The 20,406-nt window shown below is 38.3% G+C and overlaps 1 protein-coding gene across 9 annotated transcripts in view; it reads right to left on the reverse strand.

The window, feature by feature from the left end:
• Positions 1-20,406, reverse strand: part of VPS13C (vacuolar protein sorting 13 homolog C) — a 185,107-nt gene that overhangs the window by 11,245 nt on the left and 153,456 nt on the right. For 2 of the 9 annotated variants that reach the window (XM_055118553.1, XM_055118552.1), the window contains 9 exons: positions 18,003-18,142; positions 16,017-16,098; positions 14,440-14,553; positions 13,502-13,577; positions 12,769-12,932; positions 10,548-10,593; positions 8,410-8,533; positions 7,905-8,019; positions 2,578-2,666 (listed from right to left, as the gene is read on the reverse strand). In XM_055118553.1, the coding sequence (XP_054974528.1) occupies positions 2,578-2,666; positions 7,905-8,019; positions 8,410-8,533; positions 10,548-10,593; positions 12,769-12,932; positions 13,502-13,577; positions 14,440-14,553; positions 16,017-16,098; positions 18,003-18,142 (950 nt within the window). Of the gene's footprint in view, positions 1-2,577; positions 2,667-4,077; positions 7,207-7,904; positions 8,020-8,409; positions 8,534-10,547; positions 10,594-12,768; positions 12,933-13,501; positions 13,578-14,439; positions 14,554-16,016; positions 16,099-18,002; positions 18,143-20,406 lie in introns of those variants that run through there. The other 7 variants (XM_004602633.2, XM_004602632.2, XR_008626968.1 and 4 more) reach the window with 6 other exon arrangements.

The following is a 20,406-nucleotide window of genomic DNA, read 5'->3' on the forward strand; positions in this document are numbered from 1 at the left end:
AGAGCAACACACTGCAGATACGCCTCTCGACCCCGTGCCAAACTGTCTTATCTGGGGCAGCCCAGAGGGGGTGAGTCTCCCCACCTGCCCCAACAGAACCCCAGCAGCCGAAAAGTTTCAGAACTCAATCACCACCATGCTCACAGCCAATCTCCACAGGCTTGGATGAGCAGTTTCATTCATCCGTGAGGGAATCTGCTGAAAAGTATTCGGGACTTGTGATATCTCCAGGCACGCGCGGAGCTGGAAATGGGCAACTCCTCCCATCTCCGTTTCAGGAAACTTGACGGTCATGCTCAGTACTGCCTCTGGCTCCATGTAAGCTCATGAACAGCCATAATCCAGAGGCTCAGAAATTAATCTCTTGGAAGAGAGCTACACAGGAGCAACAAGCTGCAGACATGCCTTCAGACCCCAAAGTCACCTGCCACTGTCACAGTCATTGTCATCCCATTGTTCATCGATTTGCTCAAGCCGGCACCAGTAACATCTCCATTGTGACACTTGCTGTTACTGTTTTTGGCATATCGAATACGCCACGGGTAGCTTGCCAGGCTCTGCCATGCGGGTGGGATATTCTCAGTAGCTTGCCGGGCTCTCCGAGAGGGACGAAGGAATCGAACCCGGGTCAGCCGCATGCAAGACAAACGCCCTATCCACTGTGCTATCGCTCCAGTCCAAAGTCACCATCCAGTTAAAAAATATATATATTAACCTCAACTGCATCCATATTTAAATTTTTAGAATTCCTGGAGCGACATCTCATACTCTATACCACTGATTTACAAAGAGTAATACACCATGTTTTATGGAGTGTAAAGTAGAAGGCAGCCAATCTTGGAAAAAAAATACATATATATATATGTATACATATATATATATATTTTAGCATGCAAGCCTCAACCTTAAACAACACATTAGTAATACCTTATACAAGGGCTTAATGGCTCCAGGGTAAAATACAACAATCTTCACACTCTTTAAGGAAACTTTTTTGACTCATTTTTAGTGGATTATTCATAACAAGCAATATGAAATAAACCATTTAGGTCCTGCTTTAGGGACTGGGTTTGGGGGTTGGGGTGGAAACACTTGAAATATGGAAGTGGGAAGGTGTAATGGTAGTGGAATTGATGTTGGAGTATTAAATCTAATATATTTGTAAAGAACTTTTAAAAAATAAAATTGAAAAAGAAGAGTTTCTAGAGCCCTAGGTGTATTATTTTACTGCCTCCTGACACACTCTGGCAATGACTGGATTAAAAATTTCTGATTTCTCAATTGACATGAATAAAATCGAGATGTATAATGCATACAGTAATGTTTCCATAAAACACTGCTATCCAAGATAAAGGCATTATTATGAAAACAAAAGCTACACCTATTCTCATTGCCTAATACTGAACTATTTGAAGGGCATGAATAAAACTATACAAGAAAAACTGTTAGGGGCTGGAGAGAGAGCACAGGGGGTAAGGTGCTCACCTTGCAAGCAGCCAGCCCTGGTGTGACTCCCAAGCACAGAGCCTGGTGTGACCCCCAAGCTCTCTGAGCATGACCCCTGAAAACCACAAGATCATTTTAAACAGTGCCTTCCCAGTGGGCTCGGGGCTCGCTCCTGAGACATTCTCTCTGGAGGGTTTGTCCTGATGGCCAACCTTATAGAGGGGTTGGCTCAGGGTCCATGTTGCTGCTCAGGCCAGCAGTGCTACTCTCCCTGAAATACCCCAGCAGGGCCTGGGCCACCAGTGCCAGAAAGCAAACAAGGGTAGCACAGGACAAACACTGCAGGCAACCTCCACTAGGCATAGGACAAAGAGCTGTCATTCCTCACCAAGTCTGCAGACTGTGTTTAGATGGCTCTGTGAGCATTTTTATTCAGAAGTAAATTATTAAACCAGATGATTAGTTCAACGGAAAGGAAAAATGTAGATTAAAACTCTGAAACCCGTTATTTGAATTTTCCTTCCCCACCTCCCAGCACCCATTAGAATAAGCTATGAAGGCAGTAGTTGTAGGCATTGCACCTTTTGCCAACTATAAATACTTTGCCTTAGTCTTTCAAAATACCTAAATAAAAAATTTTAAGACTTATTCTATAATCATGTTGGGATAAGTGATATAGTGTAAATCTCAGGAAAACTAGATCTAAAGTTCTTTTATTTAGAATTCTCTATCATTCCCAAAACACAAAAACTACAAAGCAATATGTCATACTTTAGAAAAGGTTTGATAATCACAGAAATACTCCTACTAAGAAAAATTAAATATGCAAATCCATCTTTTAAAAGCAGATTTTATAATTCACACATCACAGAGTCCCTGCTACGCTGAAAGCCTGCCCTCGCCGCCATCTCTCAGCAGTGGGGTAGCTGGAGTCAGCCCCAAAAGCAACGAATCTTAGTTTCAGCATCTCTAAAAGGAGGTGGTCAGAAAAGCCTCATCTGGCCTGTCTTGATCAGTGTTTTTCTGATCCATGGCAATGAACCTTTTATAGACTAATAACAGCTCTCCCAATCCTCTGATACTTAAGTTTTTAAAACATAATTCAGTAAGAATGTGATTTGCAGTTATTACCTATTTGTGATCATAAGGACTGTCTTCCTCTGACCAGCAACAGCACAATGGCATCGATACGTCTCTCCTTCTAACTTTTTGACATGATTCTGTAAAGAAAATCCGACTCACGAGTTAGACAGTATATACATTCAACTAGTATTTCCAATAGTGCTTATTAAGCTACTTAGTAATAATAAGCTATGACAACAGTGCTAATTAGAAAACATTACTGAAAGGGAAAACACAATCCTTACACATCTGAGAAGTGAAATCTAGAAAAATATTTAGAATAAGCATTTATAAATTAACTTCCACTGTGCCTTAAAAGACAAATACATGTATTAAATTATTACTAAATTATTTTCTTATAAAATGCATTTGATGTTTTTAGATAACAAAATTTTTTTAGGTAACAAAATTTAAAATATTTACCAATAATAAAGATGCATTCTCATTAATGAAAATATAAAATAAACAATTATAAAATTGTGGCATTAACATTACAAGTATTCTTAAGCTGGGGTCTCTGGAGAACTTTGGAAGGTATACAAATAATATAAAACATAATATTAATTTCTATTTTATGTGAAAAAAATGTGGTATTGCAAAATTTTCAGCTAATATCTTTCAACAGATATTTTTTAAAGGGCCTGTGATCCTTTTTAAAGATTAAAAACCACTGATTTACATAGAAGAAGATACATAGTAAAATTTCAGAGTAACTGACATTTAACATTTGAGTATTTGGTACTATGCAGTGACAATTATGAAGCAACTATGAAAGTCTCTAAGATCTTAAGTAGTATTTATTGCTAAAAACAATTACAAGCATAAAATAATTCATGTATAAATGGCAGAACATTAAAATACATTCATTTTCTTTTTTAATCCCAAAACTTGACTGGAATTATTTAATGTATACATTAAAACCAATAAAGTAGCTCTTTAAAAATAATGATTGCTAAGGCAATATCATTACTGACATTACTTATAATGCTTGATTAAAGATCAGATAATATATATGAAAATACAGACCACACATACCTAATAAAAGGACTTTAACATTTTAAAACTAAAACTACAACATTAATGCTATTTAAAAGATAATGTCATCAATGACAATTGAAAGCAGAGAACAATTATTTCAATGCTGAAATGCACATTTTTGTAAGTTACTTGGGTCCCAGTACTCCTTCGACCATTATGGAAACCCATGAACAAGAAAAGTCCACCCCCACAGGACCGAGATTCCTGCACGGTATGAGTCTCGGAGAGGAAAAGAGTTCCAGTCACTTCTTTCTCATTTTGCCTGACTTGATTAGCTAAAATCTTAAACATTTACAACTTAACTAAAAAAAAATTGGGGGGGCCAAATTTGGCAATGCTCAGGGATTACTCCTGGCTCTGTGCTTAGGGCTCACTCCTGGTGGTGCCCAGTGAACCTTATGGTGCCAGGGCTGGAATGCAGGTTGGCCCGATGCAAGGCAAGCCCCTACCCGCTGTACTATCGTTCTTATCCCTTACGCCTTCATTTTTTTTTTTTAAGAGAAAATAGGAATTTTATTTGTTTGCATTTGGGTCACATCTAACTGTGCTTAGCACTTGTTCCTGGTTCCGTGCTCAAGGACTGCTCTTGGCAGAGCTCAGGGAGACAAACGAGATTCCAAGGAGACCACCTGCAAGGCAGGCGCCTTACGTGCCATACCATTTCTCCGGCCCCCAAATGAGAAATTTACATAAAATTTAGTACCTTTATTTTCAGCTTTGAAATTTAAATACATAAAAACATTTAGTTTTGAGATGCAATATACAAGTATGATATATAGTACCCACTTTCCGACTTGTGTGCATCTTCATTAGCCTTTAGGCTATTGTGCTTTAAACAACTGGAGTCTTTAAAGATATATTATTACTATCTCACATTAACAAAATCCTTAAATATTCACTCTGTTCTGAGGCTTAGATTAAGATATTCATTCACTGATGTCAGCAGCAAAGTAAATTAGTTGATAAAATATTCAACTACCCTTCCCAAAATGCAACTTAAAGAATTTAGTGTTTAGCAAAAAACGCTCAATTTTCCAAGTAAACTCTAACAAAATAATACAAGATATAAAAAAGAAATGTGTATAATGCATTTATTATGGTTAGTAAATGAGAGAAAAAGCAACATCACCGTGCAAGAAAAGGGAACGGTCAAACATAACGGTCAAAATATATATGTGTGTGTATAAATACATATTCTATGTATGTGTATAAATATATTTAAATGTATATGCAACCTAATTTTCCCAAGAGGACAGAGGATCTCAGAGAAGTATGTCTTATGAAAATCTAGTATATGATTCAGCAACTTCCACAACTAAGTATTCAAAACATAAAACAATATTCAGGAGAAAAATAAAATGGAGTAAATAAAAATATTCAGAAATAAATTATTTGAAGTATATCCACATTTCAAAATCTAGCAAGACAAAATTTAAGCTCTCGCACTCTTCACTGAATATTTACACATTTTGCTATATATGCTTAGTCCCTTAAAGACAAAGACCTTATTTATTTCGCATATCCAGCACTGATTACAGCAAGATAAATAAAAGATAAAAATTCTAAACTTCTTAATTTTCAGCGCATACCCTTGTCACTTAAGAAAAGAAAATTCACCACATCCTCTCGTTAAAGTACAGACCTTCAGTTTTTCAGTAACTAATATAAAATATTTAAGTTTAAAAAGTTGCTCTTAACAAAATAAATCAGGACAAGATGATTATATTTAGCTAAAATAATAAAAAGTGTAAGTCTTTGCTTCTGATGTGCAGTTGTGAAAAGGAAGTCAAAGGAAAAGTTAGTAACATACAGAGTTAAAAAATAAAGTCAACAATGAATAAAGAAAAAGAATTTACAAGTAAAATGCTTTCTCAAATGTCTCGCTAAAATTGCAATATATCCAGGAAAATTTTAAAAAACTGTTGCTTTTACCTAAGAAGGAAGGGTAATTATTAGTGACGATTTAAGACAGCATCTTGAATTAGATATTGTGCTTGATTCCCATAGGGAACTCTACACGCGGTGACATTTTTTGCCAACCCTCAATTATCTAGGCACAAGAAAAGTTCGTCAGCTACAAACTGAAGTTGGTCTTTGAATGTCGTTCTTTTGTTTGTTTTAAAGCACGAAGCATTCAATTAACTTTTACTGATATCTATAGTTTTAAGAAACACACAATCTAACTGAGCAACTGTACATTAATGATTTCATGCTCTGAAATGTACAATAACTAAATCTAAGTTTAAATTTTGATTTTGGCTTGGAGAAGAAGCAAGAAAGTTACTAAGATACTGTTATATCTAATTACACATTTCTATCATTTATGTCAAAGGTCAAAACAATTATGAAAGCTAGTTATGGAATACTAATTTCAATTATAGTTTATAATTATTTTTGTACTTATTAAAATAATAAATTCTCTAAGAATTTAAAAGACAAAAAATTTTAAAATCAAATATCTGTAGATTCAACTACCACAAATCCTGCAAGGAGATCCAATTTTTGTTTGATTTTTGGGCCATACCTGGCAGTGTTCAGGGTTTACCCCGGGCCCTAGGTTCAGGTATCACTTTTGGAGGTGCTCAAGGAACAATAGAAGGTGCCAAAAATTGAATCAGGACTGGCTGTGCTAAAGATAAGCCCTTTACCCTGTTACTAGCTTTCTGATCAAGAAGATTCCAGTTTTAAAAAGCATTAACACTGGACTTGCTCTTCAGATCTGTGTTCTCTTCAAGAAAGAATCTCCCTTACTTGTCTCTATGTATCTTTGCTTTTCCCCTCTGGAGAAGCCCGTGTTCTCTCTTGAGTACACACTTCTCCTTTTTCTCCCCTCACACCTTGCTAAATAAGTTTCAATAGAAAGCTATCTTGCCTCACAAAAAATAAAAGTATTAATACTAAAGACTGAGGCATATATTGGCATAGTTATAAAATTACTGCCATTTACCTAGCAACTGAGAGTTGAAAAAAAGAGAAAGGAAAAATAGATTAAAGGAAAATATGCTCACAACTCATTAGCCAACTCTTACTTTAGCTCTAAGTAGATGCCCTTAACTAAAATTGATATTTCAATTGTTGGAATATATGTACAATTAATAGTTCTATAATATAAGTAAACTGAGGGTGATTTGTGAAACATAGTTATATACATCATCAGGACTTGCAAACATTACAATACTTGTAGAATGCACATAGTGAAAAGAACAATAATTATCATTTTGTCCCAAATTTACCTATAATGCACATGAATTAAGAAAAGATAACATTCTTCAAAATGAGAATAAAAGTATCTGCTTAGGAACTCAATAGTCTTTTACTCACTAAATGGAGAAGAGAACTGATTTACTATGTCTCTAACATTTCATATTTCTCTCTTATTCCTACACAGTATTACCAGGCATATCCCCATTTTTCTTTACAGTCAAGTCATTTAAGATAAAAAGTTAAAGAAGGGATAAGAATTGTAAAGAAAACTTCATCAAAATGGATTTTCAATCTAAATAAATCAAGGACAGTCAATTAATACCACAGTTTGTTTTGATTATAAAGGATGAAACCAAGTAGTATAGGAAACATTTACTCCTGAATTTCCAGTTCTTGCTGTGTAGGCAGAAAAAGAAAGAAAATAAAGTTAGAAGCATGCAGAAAGCCAAATTGGAATCACATACAATAAAAACTGAAGACTAAGAACAATGAGAAGTCATTTTATATTAAAGTCAAAGTATAAAACAGTATATTTACTTAGGGGCCAAAGCTCATTATGAGAGAACTGTAATCTATAAGCACATATTATATAAATCCAGTAAAGTTAAACCTAAAAGTAAAAGCAAAAAAAAAAAACCTTCTAAACACTTTTTAAGCCTTAAAAAGATTATAAGCATCCATAATCTTTTTCTCTCTCTTCCATCTTCTGTATACCTGAATGAATCTAGATAATCTAAATGAATTCATTTGTTTTGGAGAAAAGGAAGCCATGAAATGTCAGTGTTTAGCTACAAATCAGGAAATCAAAGTGAACGATGTTAATTAAATGAGCAACTAACAAATAGGGGAGGGAAAAAATGTATGTGGTTTCTTTTAACACTTTCTGCACACATAAAGGTTTGTTCCTGTGCAGAAAACAAATGCCCAGTTATTCCTGTATAACAAATTCCTATTCTACAAACCATGCTCTCTGTAATCCTAAAAAAAAAGTTCATGAACTGGGAACTTAAATCAAAATTTCACCCATGAAATTCTGGTCCTAGAAATCTTTAAAACAATATTTCACTCGGAGTTACAAAGAACAGGATTCAGACCTCAAATAAATCATAGCCCTCAGATTCCTGCCGGTCGTAGGGACGAATGATGCCATCCTCATGGATCAGGCGAGGCGGGCGGAGGCTGGACACTTCCTCAGTGGATTCTGCTGCCCTGCATAAAGCAGAAGGCGGTTAAAAGCACGTGTGAGATGATGTCAAAACAATACAAATGTGTGTGGTGAATAGACGACTCATCTATATTTTCTTAGTAATTAACAAAAGAAAACAGAGGAGTTCTACATAACTTGACTAGCCAATGTAGTAAAGCGCAGACTCCAAGCTCCTGCCTTTTCTTACAGATCGTCTACTCTGAACACATGCTTTTCTGCAAAGCTCCTAGGACCTAGCAGTCTGCAAAAACATTTGTTGAATACAAGGGAAACTGAGCCATGAAAACTGTTGTTTGAGCCCTTCCTGGTGCACCTCAGCTGAGTGCATTCTGCCTGTGACCTGCTCAGGGGCCCAGAGCACACTCACCTGCACACAGCATGTCCTCACTCACCTCTGAATCCCCTGGAAGGTGCTGCTGGCCATATCTATGATCCCGCCGGTCGGCCGTGCCACTGCACCCACCAGTCCCTTCCCAATCCCTTTAAAGAATCCTGCAGCTCCTTCCTTTTTGGCACCTTTATAAGAGCAAAAACAATGCACGCATAAAGATATTTTAACATAAGCAAGTCTGGCCTCTCGCTTCAAGGCCAGATTCCCCCTTGAACTCGGACCTCGCTTGCTTGTCTCTCTAGCTCAGTGCTTGCAGCTTTTTCCACTCCGAGGAGCTCTGCTCTCTCTTGAACAAGTGTTCCCTTCCTTCTCTCCCACTCACATCTTTTTAAGTTAGTTTTCTTCAATAAAAACTATCTTGCTTTACTAAAAATATAAAAATCAAGCAAGTTTAAGCACAACAAAGGCTTGCACCAAACACTGAACCCTTTAACCCAGGAAGCTTCTAGAATGTGACTTTTTAAAGAAGATAAACTTAACCATGACCTGCATACAAAGGAACAGTGGCCATAATGCATGATGAAACTGCAAATCCTGGCCCCACTCCAGACCTGTGAGACTCTGGGAGGAGGCACCACAACCTGCGGTTAAACAAGGTCGGTTGGCAACTACAAGATGTGCTAAATCTTCCAGCAACCGATACAGGAGTTCAGCCAGTACCTGTGACTACTGGGTCTAAGAATTGAACAGACAATCTAGATATTAGAGGAAGATTTTCTAGATATTAGAGGAAGATTTATGCAGACTACGTGTGTATGCATATTCAAAGACACACATATAGAAATAGAATTAATGTTATATTTTATCACAGTCTATTATATACCTGTTTAAAATATAGCTCACATTCTATAAGTCATCCACACATCCATGAAATTTTACAGAACAAACCATAAGTATATTGACTTGGACAACAACCATCACAATATTGAAAATTTTTTTTGGTATAATTTCAAGAGGAGAAAACCAACCCATTGCCATTAGACGTCAGCTCCCATTTTCCCGGATTTTCTGTGCCTCCGTGTTCATGCTCCCCACTTCCCTGCTACAAAATCAGGGAGATACTCTCCACCTTCAAGGATACCTACAGACACAATCAGGCAGACACGCAGTGTTTTGTGTCTTTTTTTCACTTAGCAAATGCTTTCAGGGTTCATGGACATACTTGTTTCAGTCCTTGTTTTATTATGAATAGGCCATGTTTGCTTACATGCATTATTTCATGGAGATTTGGTTTGCTATTACTTTCTAGCTATCATGACTGAAGTTATCGATGAACATTTATATCCAGGTTTTTGAGTGAACATATGTTTTCAGTTCTCAAAAGTGATACTGCTGATATGTACATCAATTCAATGGTTCTATGCAATTTCCAGCACCATTTGTTGAAATGATTACTCTTTGTTTATAGAATTATCTGAGCACCATTATCCAGGATCAACTGACTCTTAAACTGGGGCTTATCTCTATAAAATCAATTCAAAGCCACGGATGTAATATCTGTATGCTAGTACCATAGTCTTAAAGTTATGCAGTAACTTGGTTTTATAGCAAGTTTTTTAATTAATAATGCAAACCTTCCAACATTGTACTTTTAGAAATTATTCTGGCATTTGAAGTTCTTGAATTCCACATGTATTTAGAACCAGCTTGTCAGTTTCTGCAGAGAAATCCACTAGAATTTTGATAGGGATGTCAGGGAATAAAGTAAACCACTATTTTAATAGGATAAAAATATTCATTTATATTATGTCTTGTTTTCCCTTTTCAGAGGGGCCTGCAGTGTGGCATCCCAGGGGCCCAAAGGCCTGCAGTGACCGCGAAGGCCGAGGACGCGGTGCTGTGGGCCTGGGTGTGCTGAGGGGAAAGAGGATTTCTTTTTAAAATGAATCCATTGCTCCTGAGGGCCCAAAAGAGTCTATTTTTTCTGTAAAAACAGCACTGGAAGGCTGAATCATAGTCTATTACTTTATCTTTCTACTCTGCAAAATAGCCCATTCATTAAACAATTAAAGACAATCAACAGAAGATCATTAAAGCCAGGAATTCAATCGAACATCAAGTAGCAATCACATCTTACTACATCCACCATGTATCAACTATTCAGACTCCACACAGAAGAACAGGAACATTCTCACCTACCTTCCACTGGCTTTGTTATTATTCCAGTCACTCCACCAACAACCCCCTGAAAAATAAATAGGCCATTAAGGCAGCCTGACCTGAATGGGAGATGTTTAATTTGAAACCAACCACTAGAGGTCTCCACAGACATATCAGAAATAGTCTAGATAAAAATCTAGACTTTTTGCTGCTGTTTTTTGTTTTGGTTTATTTTTCAAAATTTGGCTTCTGGGCTATACCCACTGGTACTCAGGGATTACTCCTGGCTCTGTGCTCAGGGATCACTCTTAGCGGGCCTCTGGAGACCACATATGGTACCAGGGATCAAATCTGGGTTGGTCATGTGCAAAGCAAGCACCCTATCCACTGTACTAATGCGGCCTAGGAGGACTTTTTGTGAACAAGGACTTAAGAGCAAGCATTAAAATTTTAAGAATATATAAGTATTTTAAATGAAAGCCTCTTGCAGAAGTAAGGTTTTATAATAGGAAAAAACCTGCAAAATAATGATGCTAAATTTGGATTTGGCATCCGTAATATAAACCTGGACAACAGATCCCATCTCTTGAAGCCTCAGTTTCCGTATCAGGAAAATGAGAGAACAGATCCAAATAAATCAAAAGTCTAATGATCATTTTTAATGCGGTGTAACTGAGAATACTGAAAATGAAAGCTTCCTGAAGGCAGGCAGAATCTTAGTGATTGTCAGATGCTCTCGTTCTGGAGTACACAGCCAAGGTACAGACCCTATCAAACGATAAACTCTTCGGACATGGGCTGTAAACAGAACTCCAGATCAGGGGAGCAGGCTGTGGGGAGCATGACAGAGGGGTGTGGGGTGGGGTGGCGGGGGTTCCTGGGCATGCTGATGGTGAGGAGAGATGAACTGTGTGCCCAAGACCATAAATGTCATCACTGTCATAAACATACTGCCTTAACTATGAATGTCCCTGTTAAGGTGGCAGGCGAGGGGGCAGGGGTAGTGGAAGGACAGGTGGGAATGCTGGTGGAGGGAAGTGATACTGGTGGTAGGATGGTCTAGAACATCACTGTCACTGTATCACTGTCATCCTATTGTTCGTTGATTTACTCGAGTGGGCACCAGTATCGTCTCTATTCCTCCCAGCCCTGAGATTTTAGCAGCCTCTCCTTACTCATTTTTCCCAACGATTGGAGGCTCTTTCAGGGTCAGGGGAATGAGACCTACCGTTACTATTTTTGGCATATCGAATACACCACGGGGAGCTTGCCAGGCTCTGCCCATGCAGGCAGGATACTCTTGGTAGCTTGCCGGGCTCTCCGAGTGGTACATATACATATTACTCTCTATGATTTGTTGCCTACTGTCTGAACTCCATCAAATATGGTGTGGTAATTATGGGAAATGGGTAGGAAGTGTCTTATAATGTGTTGTGCAGTCCGGAAAGTGGCCTGTAGTGTGGTGGCAGTTGGGTAGTGGAGGCTGCCGGGGTGGGTCCCTTGGGGCGAGGAGCACTCTCAGCCACCCCCCTCTAGAACATTATATTTAGAAGTTATGATTATTGTAACATTAAAAGTTTTGTTAATCTAAAAACTAACAAATAACAGCAGAGGAGAAAACACCAGCACAAATACAACAACTACAATTTCTTGAAATTATTTCCAGAGTTATCAACAAGTAATGACAATTCTCAATTACTGTTAACTATCAAGTAATGACAGAAACTACAATGACCTGCAGTATATATAAACACAAAGAGAATTGGAGGATGGACACATACTGAGAGAATAAACAACCACTAGGCAGAGGTGAAGCATGCCCAATAACAGCTTCGGTCCTTAGTGGAAGGAGTGTGAGTTCTTAGGATCATTTACAAGGAAAACGTTCACATACTGTTTGTGTGTTAAACAGTATTTGTATATTTGTATATTTGTATATTGCCAGCAGCATTGCTAAAGTACTTGAAGTCAATGGCATTTCACTTCTAATAGAACGACCATTAAAATTTCTCTACTCTCTTGCTCCCTCCCAGACTGGTCCTTACTGCTGTCATCACTACTTCCACACTAGCCCAAGTGTTGATGCAGTCCGGAATTTGGGGCTAAGTCTGGTGGAGACTAACCAGGCAAGGGACAAAGGCGAAAACTCCCCCTGGCCCCTAGGACTACTCCGACAGACCGAGCGTCCCAAGTGGAGTCCTGTCAGCTGCCAATGGCTGCCAGAGTGGGTGCAGGGTGCTGGCGACTCAAGGACACTCACGCGCAGGAGACCCTTCCCTCCTCTGGCCAGGCTGTCTCCGAAATCCTTAGGCTGCCGACCCATCTCTTCTCTTCTCTTCTGCTGATACTCCTTGTCCATTGTAATTGCCGCCAGTCCTTTTCCAACAGAGCCAGTGATGCGAGACACGACTCCCGCGGCGCCCCCTGCAGAAGCACAGACACAGCACAGTGCTCAGTGAGCGGCGCCAAGCACACAGCATGGCAGGTGACGCCCGCTGGGGCTGGCTCATGTAAGAAGACACAGACCTTTAGTTTCCCCATTCATGAGGAAGAAGAAACTCTCTAAAATAATACTGATACATCACTAGAAAGATAGACAAAAACTTCCAACCAGCCAATGCTAAATTCTTTTCCATTTGGGAACAAGGAAACACATCTCTCAAAAAGGGGCTGTGAGAAGTAATTAATCTTTTATCATATACAATCATCAATTTCTCAGCAACAACATGCTTTATAGAACTTCACTGTCTATAGTATGTATGTGATTCATACGGACATGCACACACTGTAACTGTGTATACTCTGCGAGTATGTTTACCTGCATGCACATAGCTTTACTATCTGTACTGTGTGTGAATACAAATGTGCATGCACACGGCTTCACTGTTTATACTATATGTGTATGAAAAAATATGTGCATGCACATAACTTGACTCTGTAGTATGTGTGTGAATACATATATGTATGTACACACACAAATATCGAACACTTACCTACAGTGTGTCCAAAAAGACTTCTTACTCCAATCACTAAACCCTCAGCAAATTCTTCAGGGCCCTGAACAGCACCCTGGACAAAAAGAGGTTTTTGTTTGTTTGTTTGTTTAAAATTGAACACTATTAAGAACTTTTACTCTAGTACTTGAGGGTTTCTATGAAAAAACACATTCAGTCAGGGCCCACAAACACCCCAGAGACAGTCTCCACCCTCTGATCCAGCACTGATGGGACAAGAACCTGCCCACTTGAAGATCATGTTGCTTCCAGATAATTGGTCTTTTCGGATAACAAATGCTGGACAGAAGCTAATCTCCAATTCCAAACCCGTCCATCACAGCCTGCAGCCTCCCAGCCGCAAGGGCCTTCCTAGTTCTGAGCAACAGACCACTTGTAGGACAGACGGCCACAGGCTTTGGCTCTTATCCTCCCAGCTACTGAGCTGCTGTCTCCTTCTAAAATGCTCACTACCTTGGAGATGGTGGCTGTAGGAAAGCTTGAATATGAAATAAAACCAACTTTTCATGGCCAGGGAGTCCCTCCCACAGTAGTCTTGAAATGGTCTTGATCTACCCAGCTCTCTTCCTCCAAACGACACTAAACCCTGGGAATGTGGAGCATGTTTTATTGCCCAGACACCAGACACAGTTCTAAAACAATCTTTATGCTCTCTTAAGTACTTTAAATAAAATTACAAAAGTGATGTTGTGAGATTTGAACACTACTCAGTTTCCAAATAAACTAAGCTAAAATTGTCGTCTTCTATGGGAAAGCCCATCCATTTCCCTAGACCTACATGCAGAGCCTGGCAAGCTCCCCATGGCGTATTTGATATGCCAAAAACAGTAACAACAATGAAGACATTACTGGTGCCCGCTCAAGCAAATCCATGAGCAAAGGGATGACAGTGCTACATGTAAATCAAAGAGCAGTACCTGGAAGGGTTCATAGAACAAAGCTTCGACACCTTCAGATAGACCTCTGATTAATCCAAATGGGTTTCCGAGCACATCTAAGCCCAACACAAGGACATACATCTGTTTCAAGAACTAAAGGGAAAGAGAACATTATTTTGGCAAACTGCCATAGGAACTGTCATGATGCAGTAGGAAAGAGGGTCTAGAGAGATGCACCGGGCTGTTTCAGGAAAGCTGTACAGAATAACCACCACTATGCCCATCAATAGAATTTTCTGGCCTTGGATGGCTCCAGCTTTTAACATGGGGTTTTTATGTTAGAAAGAACTAGATCACTCTGTGATAGTGTTGCATAATGGCAAAATGACAGAACAGCTCAGACTGTCATCATGGAACAGTATCATGCAGTGTCATCCTCGTCATTTAATTTCTAGAGACCGCAGTCTTCTCATCGATAAGGTGGGAGGTTTATCATGCTGACCTTGTCCAGCTGAGTATGCATATTAAGTGAATATAAATCATAAATTGTTATCCATTTTTATTATGAACAAAAATTATACTAGATAAGGATTAAGAATAAAAAGAAATGAAAACATTTGATTAAGAATAAAAAGAAATGAAAACATTTGAACATATAACACCCATAATGTGTATACATTCCTTGGAGGAAATAGTCTTTGATCAGGGGAAGAAAGGTGTCATGGTTCTGCGAGACAGAATCATGCTGAAGCCACCTATGGCCTCTGGGTACACAACTCACACCACGGAGGGACTGAGGCACCAAGTAGCGTTGGCTTAGAATCCCTGCCACAATTCTACCAGACCACGCTTAGAAGCTGGAGTCACTGAGGAAATCAAAGCGTCAGGCCCCTAAACCACTATTATCCCCCAGTGGGAAAAAGGATTCGGTTACATACACAGAAGGAAAAGGCGGTGAGGACCCTGCTTAAACAGCCAGCACGCTCGTGCCACCCCACCCATCACAGCAACTGCTCCCCTATAGAGAGAATTAGTCATGCAGGAGTAGTTTATGTTTCAGTGGGTGTTGTAACAAGCAATATGAATTAAACTATTTTGTGCCCACTAGGGAGGCAGGCTTGGGGGGGAGGTGGGATACTGGGAACACTGGTGAAGGGAAGTTCCCACTGGTGGTGGGACTGGTGCTAGAATATCGAACACCTGAAAAACTGTATTTTGAGCAACTTGGTACATCATGGGGCTTAAATAAAGTTTAAAAAGGGTCCAGAGTAATAGTATAGCTCATAGGGTGCTTTCTTTGTACATGACCAGCTTGGGTTTGATCCCTAACATCCCATACGGTACACTGAGCACCACCAGGAGTAATTCCTGAGTACAGAGCCAGGAGTAACTCCAGAGCATCACCAAGTGTGCCCCCCACACACACACACAAAAAAAAAACTTTAACAAGGGTGAAATGAGGGAGAAGACTTGAGAAACAAATGGTTCAGTGAAGAAGACCAGTAAGTGGGGAGACTGTGAATCAGGGTAGCTACATAGCACACAGTACAGTCACAAATATTTTGTTTGGTGATTTATGAGATATTTTTTGATAAACAACTAGAATAGGAAATTACCTGTTCGCTGTAATGTCTGACAACACTCCACAAAAGCTGATCTCTATTGTAAAACTGATAGCGAATTTCATAATAAGCAAGTCTGGGGGGGGACAAATGAAGATTCAATGATACTAAGATTATATTCTGGAAAACAGAAACTTAAAACTTTATAAAAACATATCAATCACTGCTAATTCTCCCACCATTACACTGCATATCTACCGCATATATTTAGGTCTTATTGTGGCAACAAATTACAAAACTAGTGTATTCTCATAAAGTTTAAAAATATATACAAAAAGACAATTTTTTGTTTTGACACCAAAATGAGCTGGGGAGACAGGATAAGGACCAGGGCTCACACAGGGATGCCACTGGCTATAGGTCCGAGATTGCCTACACTGGATCCCAGCACCTCCAGCCCTGGCTCTGAACTAGCCAGCCCCATGTTCAAGCCGCACGGGGAAGGGCCCCTTAGCCGCTGATCTCTCCTTGGGAGGCCCCAAATAAACAGTCAATTACAATCCTATCACACACACTGATGAAATTTTTAACTTTCTTCTTCTCTTCATTTGTCATTTTAAATTCTCTTTTACGTGTAATTTTTAAACATTTTACATGCATTTTTGTTTGGGGGCCACACCCGGAGGCCCTGGCTTACTCCTGGCTCACTTCTGGCTCTGTGCTCCGGGCTCACTCCGTGTGTACTATACACGGTATAAGGGACTGAATCCATGTTGGCTGACTGAAAGGCAAGTGTCTCAGCACCTGTACTATCTCTCTGGCCCTGCACTTTTATATTTAACATTGTGGATTGGAATTTCTCTGTTACCAAAATCCAGCAACTGCTTTTAATGAATGAGTGTTATTCATTAACACAAACATGTCATAACAAGCAATTCTTCTACTCTCAAATTTTGGTATAATATTTAACATTGTGGTGTGTACCTTGATTAGAACTTTTGGCTGCATGTTGGTTTTTAGAAGAAATTCCCAAAAGAAGTATTACCAAGTTAAAGACTAAAATTCATTTGGGGGATGTCAATCCAAAATATAATACTGAAATACAACAGAGAATTTGACTAATTATCTACAGGAATACAGATATAGATACAAGTATGCAAATTCCTTCCCAATCATACAAATAGTTAAAAAGAAAAAAGTGCCCATTTCTTAAACCCACAACTCTTGGGACCGAAGCGATAGCACAGTGTGTAGGGCATTTGCCTTGCACGCAGCCTGCCCAAGGTCGATCCCCGGCATCTTATATGGTCCCCCAAGCACTGCCAGGAGCAATTCCTGAATGCAAAGCGAGGAGTAACCCTTGAGCATCACTGGGTGTGACCAAAAGAGCAAAAAACAAACAAACAAACAAACAAACAAAAACCCCACCACTCTTTGGTATTAAAAATATATTGCTTATATTTTTAATTCTTTTGCTTATATTTTTAATTCTTTGATAATTTTCTTTAACTAACATATTGTCATTGACAAAAAAAATAGAATATTTCAAATTTACTGATAACTAAATACAAATTATTTTACTGACCTTTGTCAACTATGACACTGGGTTTTCTTATAAATGCTCACTATTAAGACAATTTATCCCATCGTACTGTTTATTTCATTTCCCTAGATTTTTAAAAATTATTTTCAATGACTGTGTTATAGACTACTTAATTATACATAATCAAATCTATTCAATATACCATTGAACTTTTTCATTAGCTTTTAAACTTAGACTTTCTTTATTCAGAGATTTGATATGAATCAACTATTTTTGCTTATTCTATCACTTTCACATATTTACCTCTCCAGGTACCAGGAAAATTAGTGGTAAGTTGGAAATAAGTTAAATAAGCATATCTAAAAAGTTTCATTAGAAAGTTTCTTTCAAGTTCAAACAGCAAGATCATCTTTATTCGAAGCTAACATTGTAGTACAAACAAGGAGAATATACAGAAAAATGACCTTGGTACAAGTCTCCCAGTACGTGGTTCTTACTTGAATATAAGGTCGTCCACATCTGTAAGAGTCGCGCCGATACTTTTCAAGAGCAAGTTGATGGAATGAATTGCAATCATTTCTTCTTTCTCTTTGTCTGACTCTTCACCTCCAGAACCCAAAGAAAGACTCAAATGCAACTAAAAGAAAAAAATAATGCTCGATAAATAAAAGTTAAAAAAAAACAACAAAAATACACATTAAAAACAATTTTCCACATACAAACAAATGTTGTATCTTTAGCTATAGCCATAAACAAAAACAAGCAGTGGATGGAGGGAAAGGGTCACTTGTCCTCTTCTGACAGTTCAACTTCATTGGAAAACCTCACATGGACACTTCTCAAAAAACTAAATATTAGCTACATATAACTCACCAATCCCATTCCTTGGCATCTACGCCAAGGGCGCCAAACACTGTTTAGTAAAGACATTTGTACCACTGTGTTCATTACAGCACTCTTCACGATAGCCAAAATCTGGAAACAAGGCAAGTGTCCAAGAACAGATGACTATATAAAGAAACTGTGATGTATATGCACACTGAGATACTACCAGGAATTAAAAAAAGTCAAAATCACTTGATTTTCTGCTATAGAGTATAATGCTGAGTGAAGTTAGTCAGAAGGTGAGGGACAGATAAATGATCTGTCTCTGATACAAAATGATCTCCCATATATGTGGGCTATGAAGTACACAGTAAGTGAAAAATAAAAGGCCAAAGGCAACAGAACCTGAAAACTAATCTACAGAACTAAGTTTACCAATGGGGGCAGGGGGATTGAATGGAAGGGGACCTTGGGACATCTGTGGATGGAAGAGGACACCCTGGCTAGAGGGTTTAGCGTAGGAACGTTGCACGCATAGAACTCTATCATGAATTGTATTGTACATCGGCATTTCAAAACAATGGAAGGCGGAGGTTGGTGGCAGGAGGCTACTATTTGTTACTCTATAGAGGATGGAGACTAGTTTACTGAGATCTTATTCTCCACTTTTTAAAAAAATAAAATACAAAGTAGCCTGTTCCAAAAATAGAGCTATATCTTTATTCAAAGTGTATAAATATAATTGTGTTCATATTGTGTTTCAATTGTGTTTCAAAGCATTTTACACAAACAGCATGATCATTTCAGGGAGGAATAAAAAAATATAGTGGTACAAAGTGTCCTAAAAGTTGAAATAGGGTAATTATTTTTATCCAATTAAGATAACTTATGACAACAATTAACAGTAAATGACTGTGTTCTAACCACACAGTAGTAACAGTAACAATTATGACAATTAACAAGTTACTAAATAAAACTTTCATAGAGTCCAAAGGATTATAACTTCCCAACCCTTCAGCTCAGTGCTTCAACAGGAAACCTTCACATCCCATTCAGCAGCTGCTCCTTTGAGCTGTGCCATAAAGTGCAGTAGTGCCAGAAGGACTCAGCAAAGATACTTGAAGGTATATCAACAAAACAGATGCCTCTCCCTAACTCTGCCACTTGAGCATTCCACGTAACTCTTACAGAACTCGATCAGTTGACTTGGGATAAAGCCAAAAAATCCTGTTAGTTTCTATGTTGACTTGCCCACCTGCAGAGTCAAAGGCTCTTAGGATCCAGATAGGTTAAGTTTAGGACAGGATCCAGACTTGCCCTGGGATAAAGTCACCATAGAATAAGAAATTAGCTGCAGAGCATGATTTTTATTATTCAACTTCATGGCACAGTTCCCCATGTCCCAAAATATATAAAGAGGTAGTAACAGCCTTTTATATGCCACTAGATTATAAGCTTCACAATATAATTTTATATTTCCCACAGGAACTCTGGTATAAAGATTTAGTTAATATTTATTGAAAGTAGGATTTGATCTCACAAATGATTTTTACTTGATGAAAAATAAACTGTCTATAATCCACAGAACAATACTCATTTTAAACCTAACAACTATGAATATGCATGATACCATCAGTTTAAAATAATAATTCAATTTTATAAACCTATTCATTTAGCTGAATGTATTGGTGTCAGCAATTGAAAATAAAGTACTATAAACAGTTTTTGAGAATGTAAAGGATCATCAATATTTTAAAGAGTTACTTAATTATAAATCTGGCCCATTACACAAGTTTAGAATGCTATGGTTGATAGCACTTGTGAATTTACTAAGCAGTCACCTTTCCCTATAAAAGCTAAAAAGAACCACAAAAAGATGGAAGGAAATGGGTTCATAAAGTACAAAATCAGGCAAATGAAAGGTATTCAATTTTCCACTCCCTTAGTTACAATCAAATTTTGGAAGGGTGAAAAACACCACATCGACAGTATAATACCTACTTCAGCATTTTCACAGGCTGGCTAGGGCAGCCATTACAGTTTTCTGTTCAGACAGTGATAGTAGTTACAAAGTGC

This window comes from Sorex araneus, chromosome 10, assembly GCF_027595985.1.
Source record: "Sorex araneus isolate mSorAra2 chromosome 10, mSorAra2.pri, whole genome shotgun sequence".
In the NCBI taxonomy this organism is placed as follows: domain Eukaryota; kingdom Metazoa; phylum Chordata; class Mammalia; order Eulipotyphla; family Soricidae; genus Sorex; species Sorex araneus.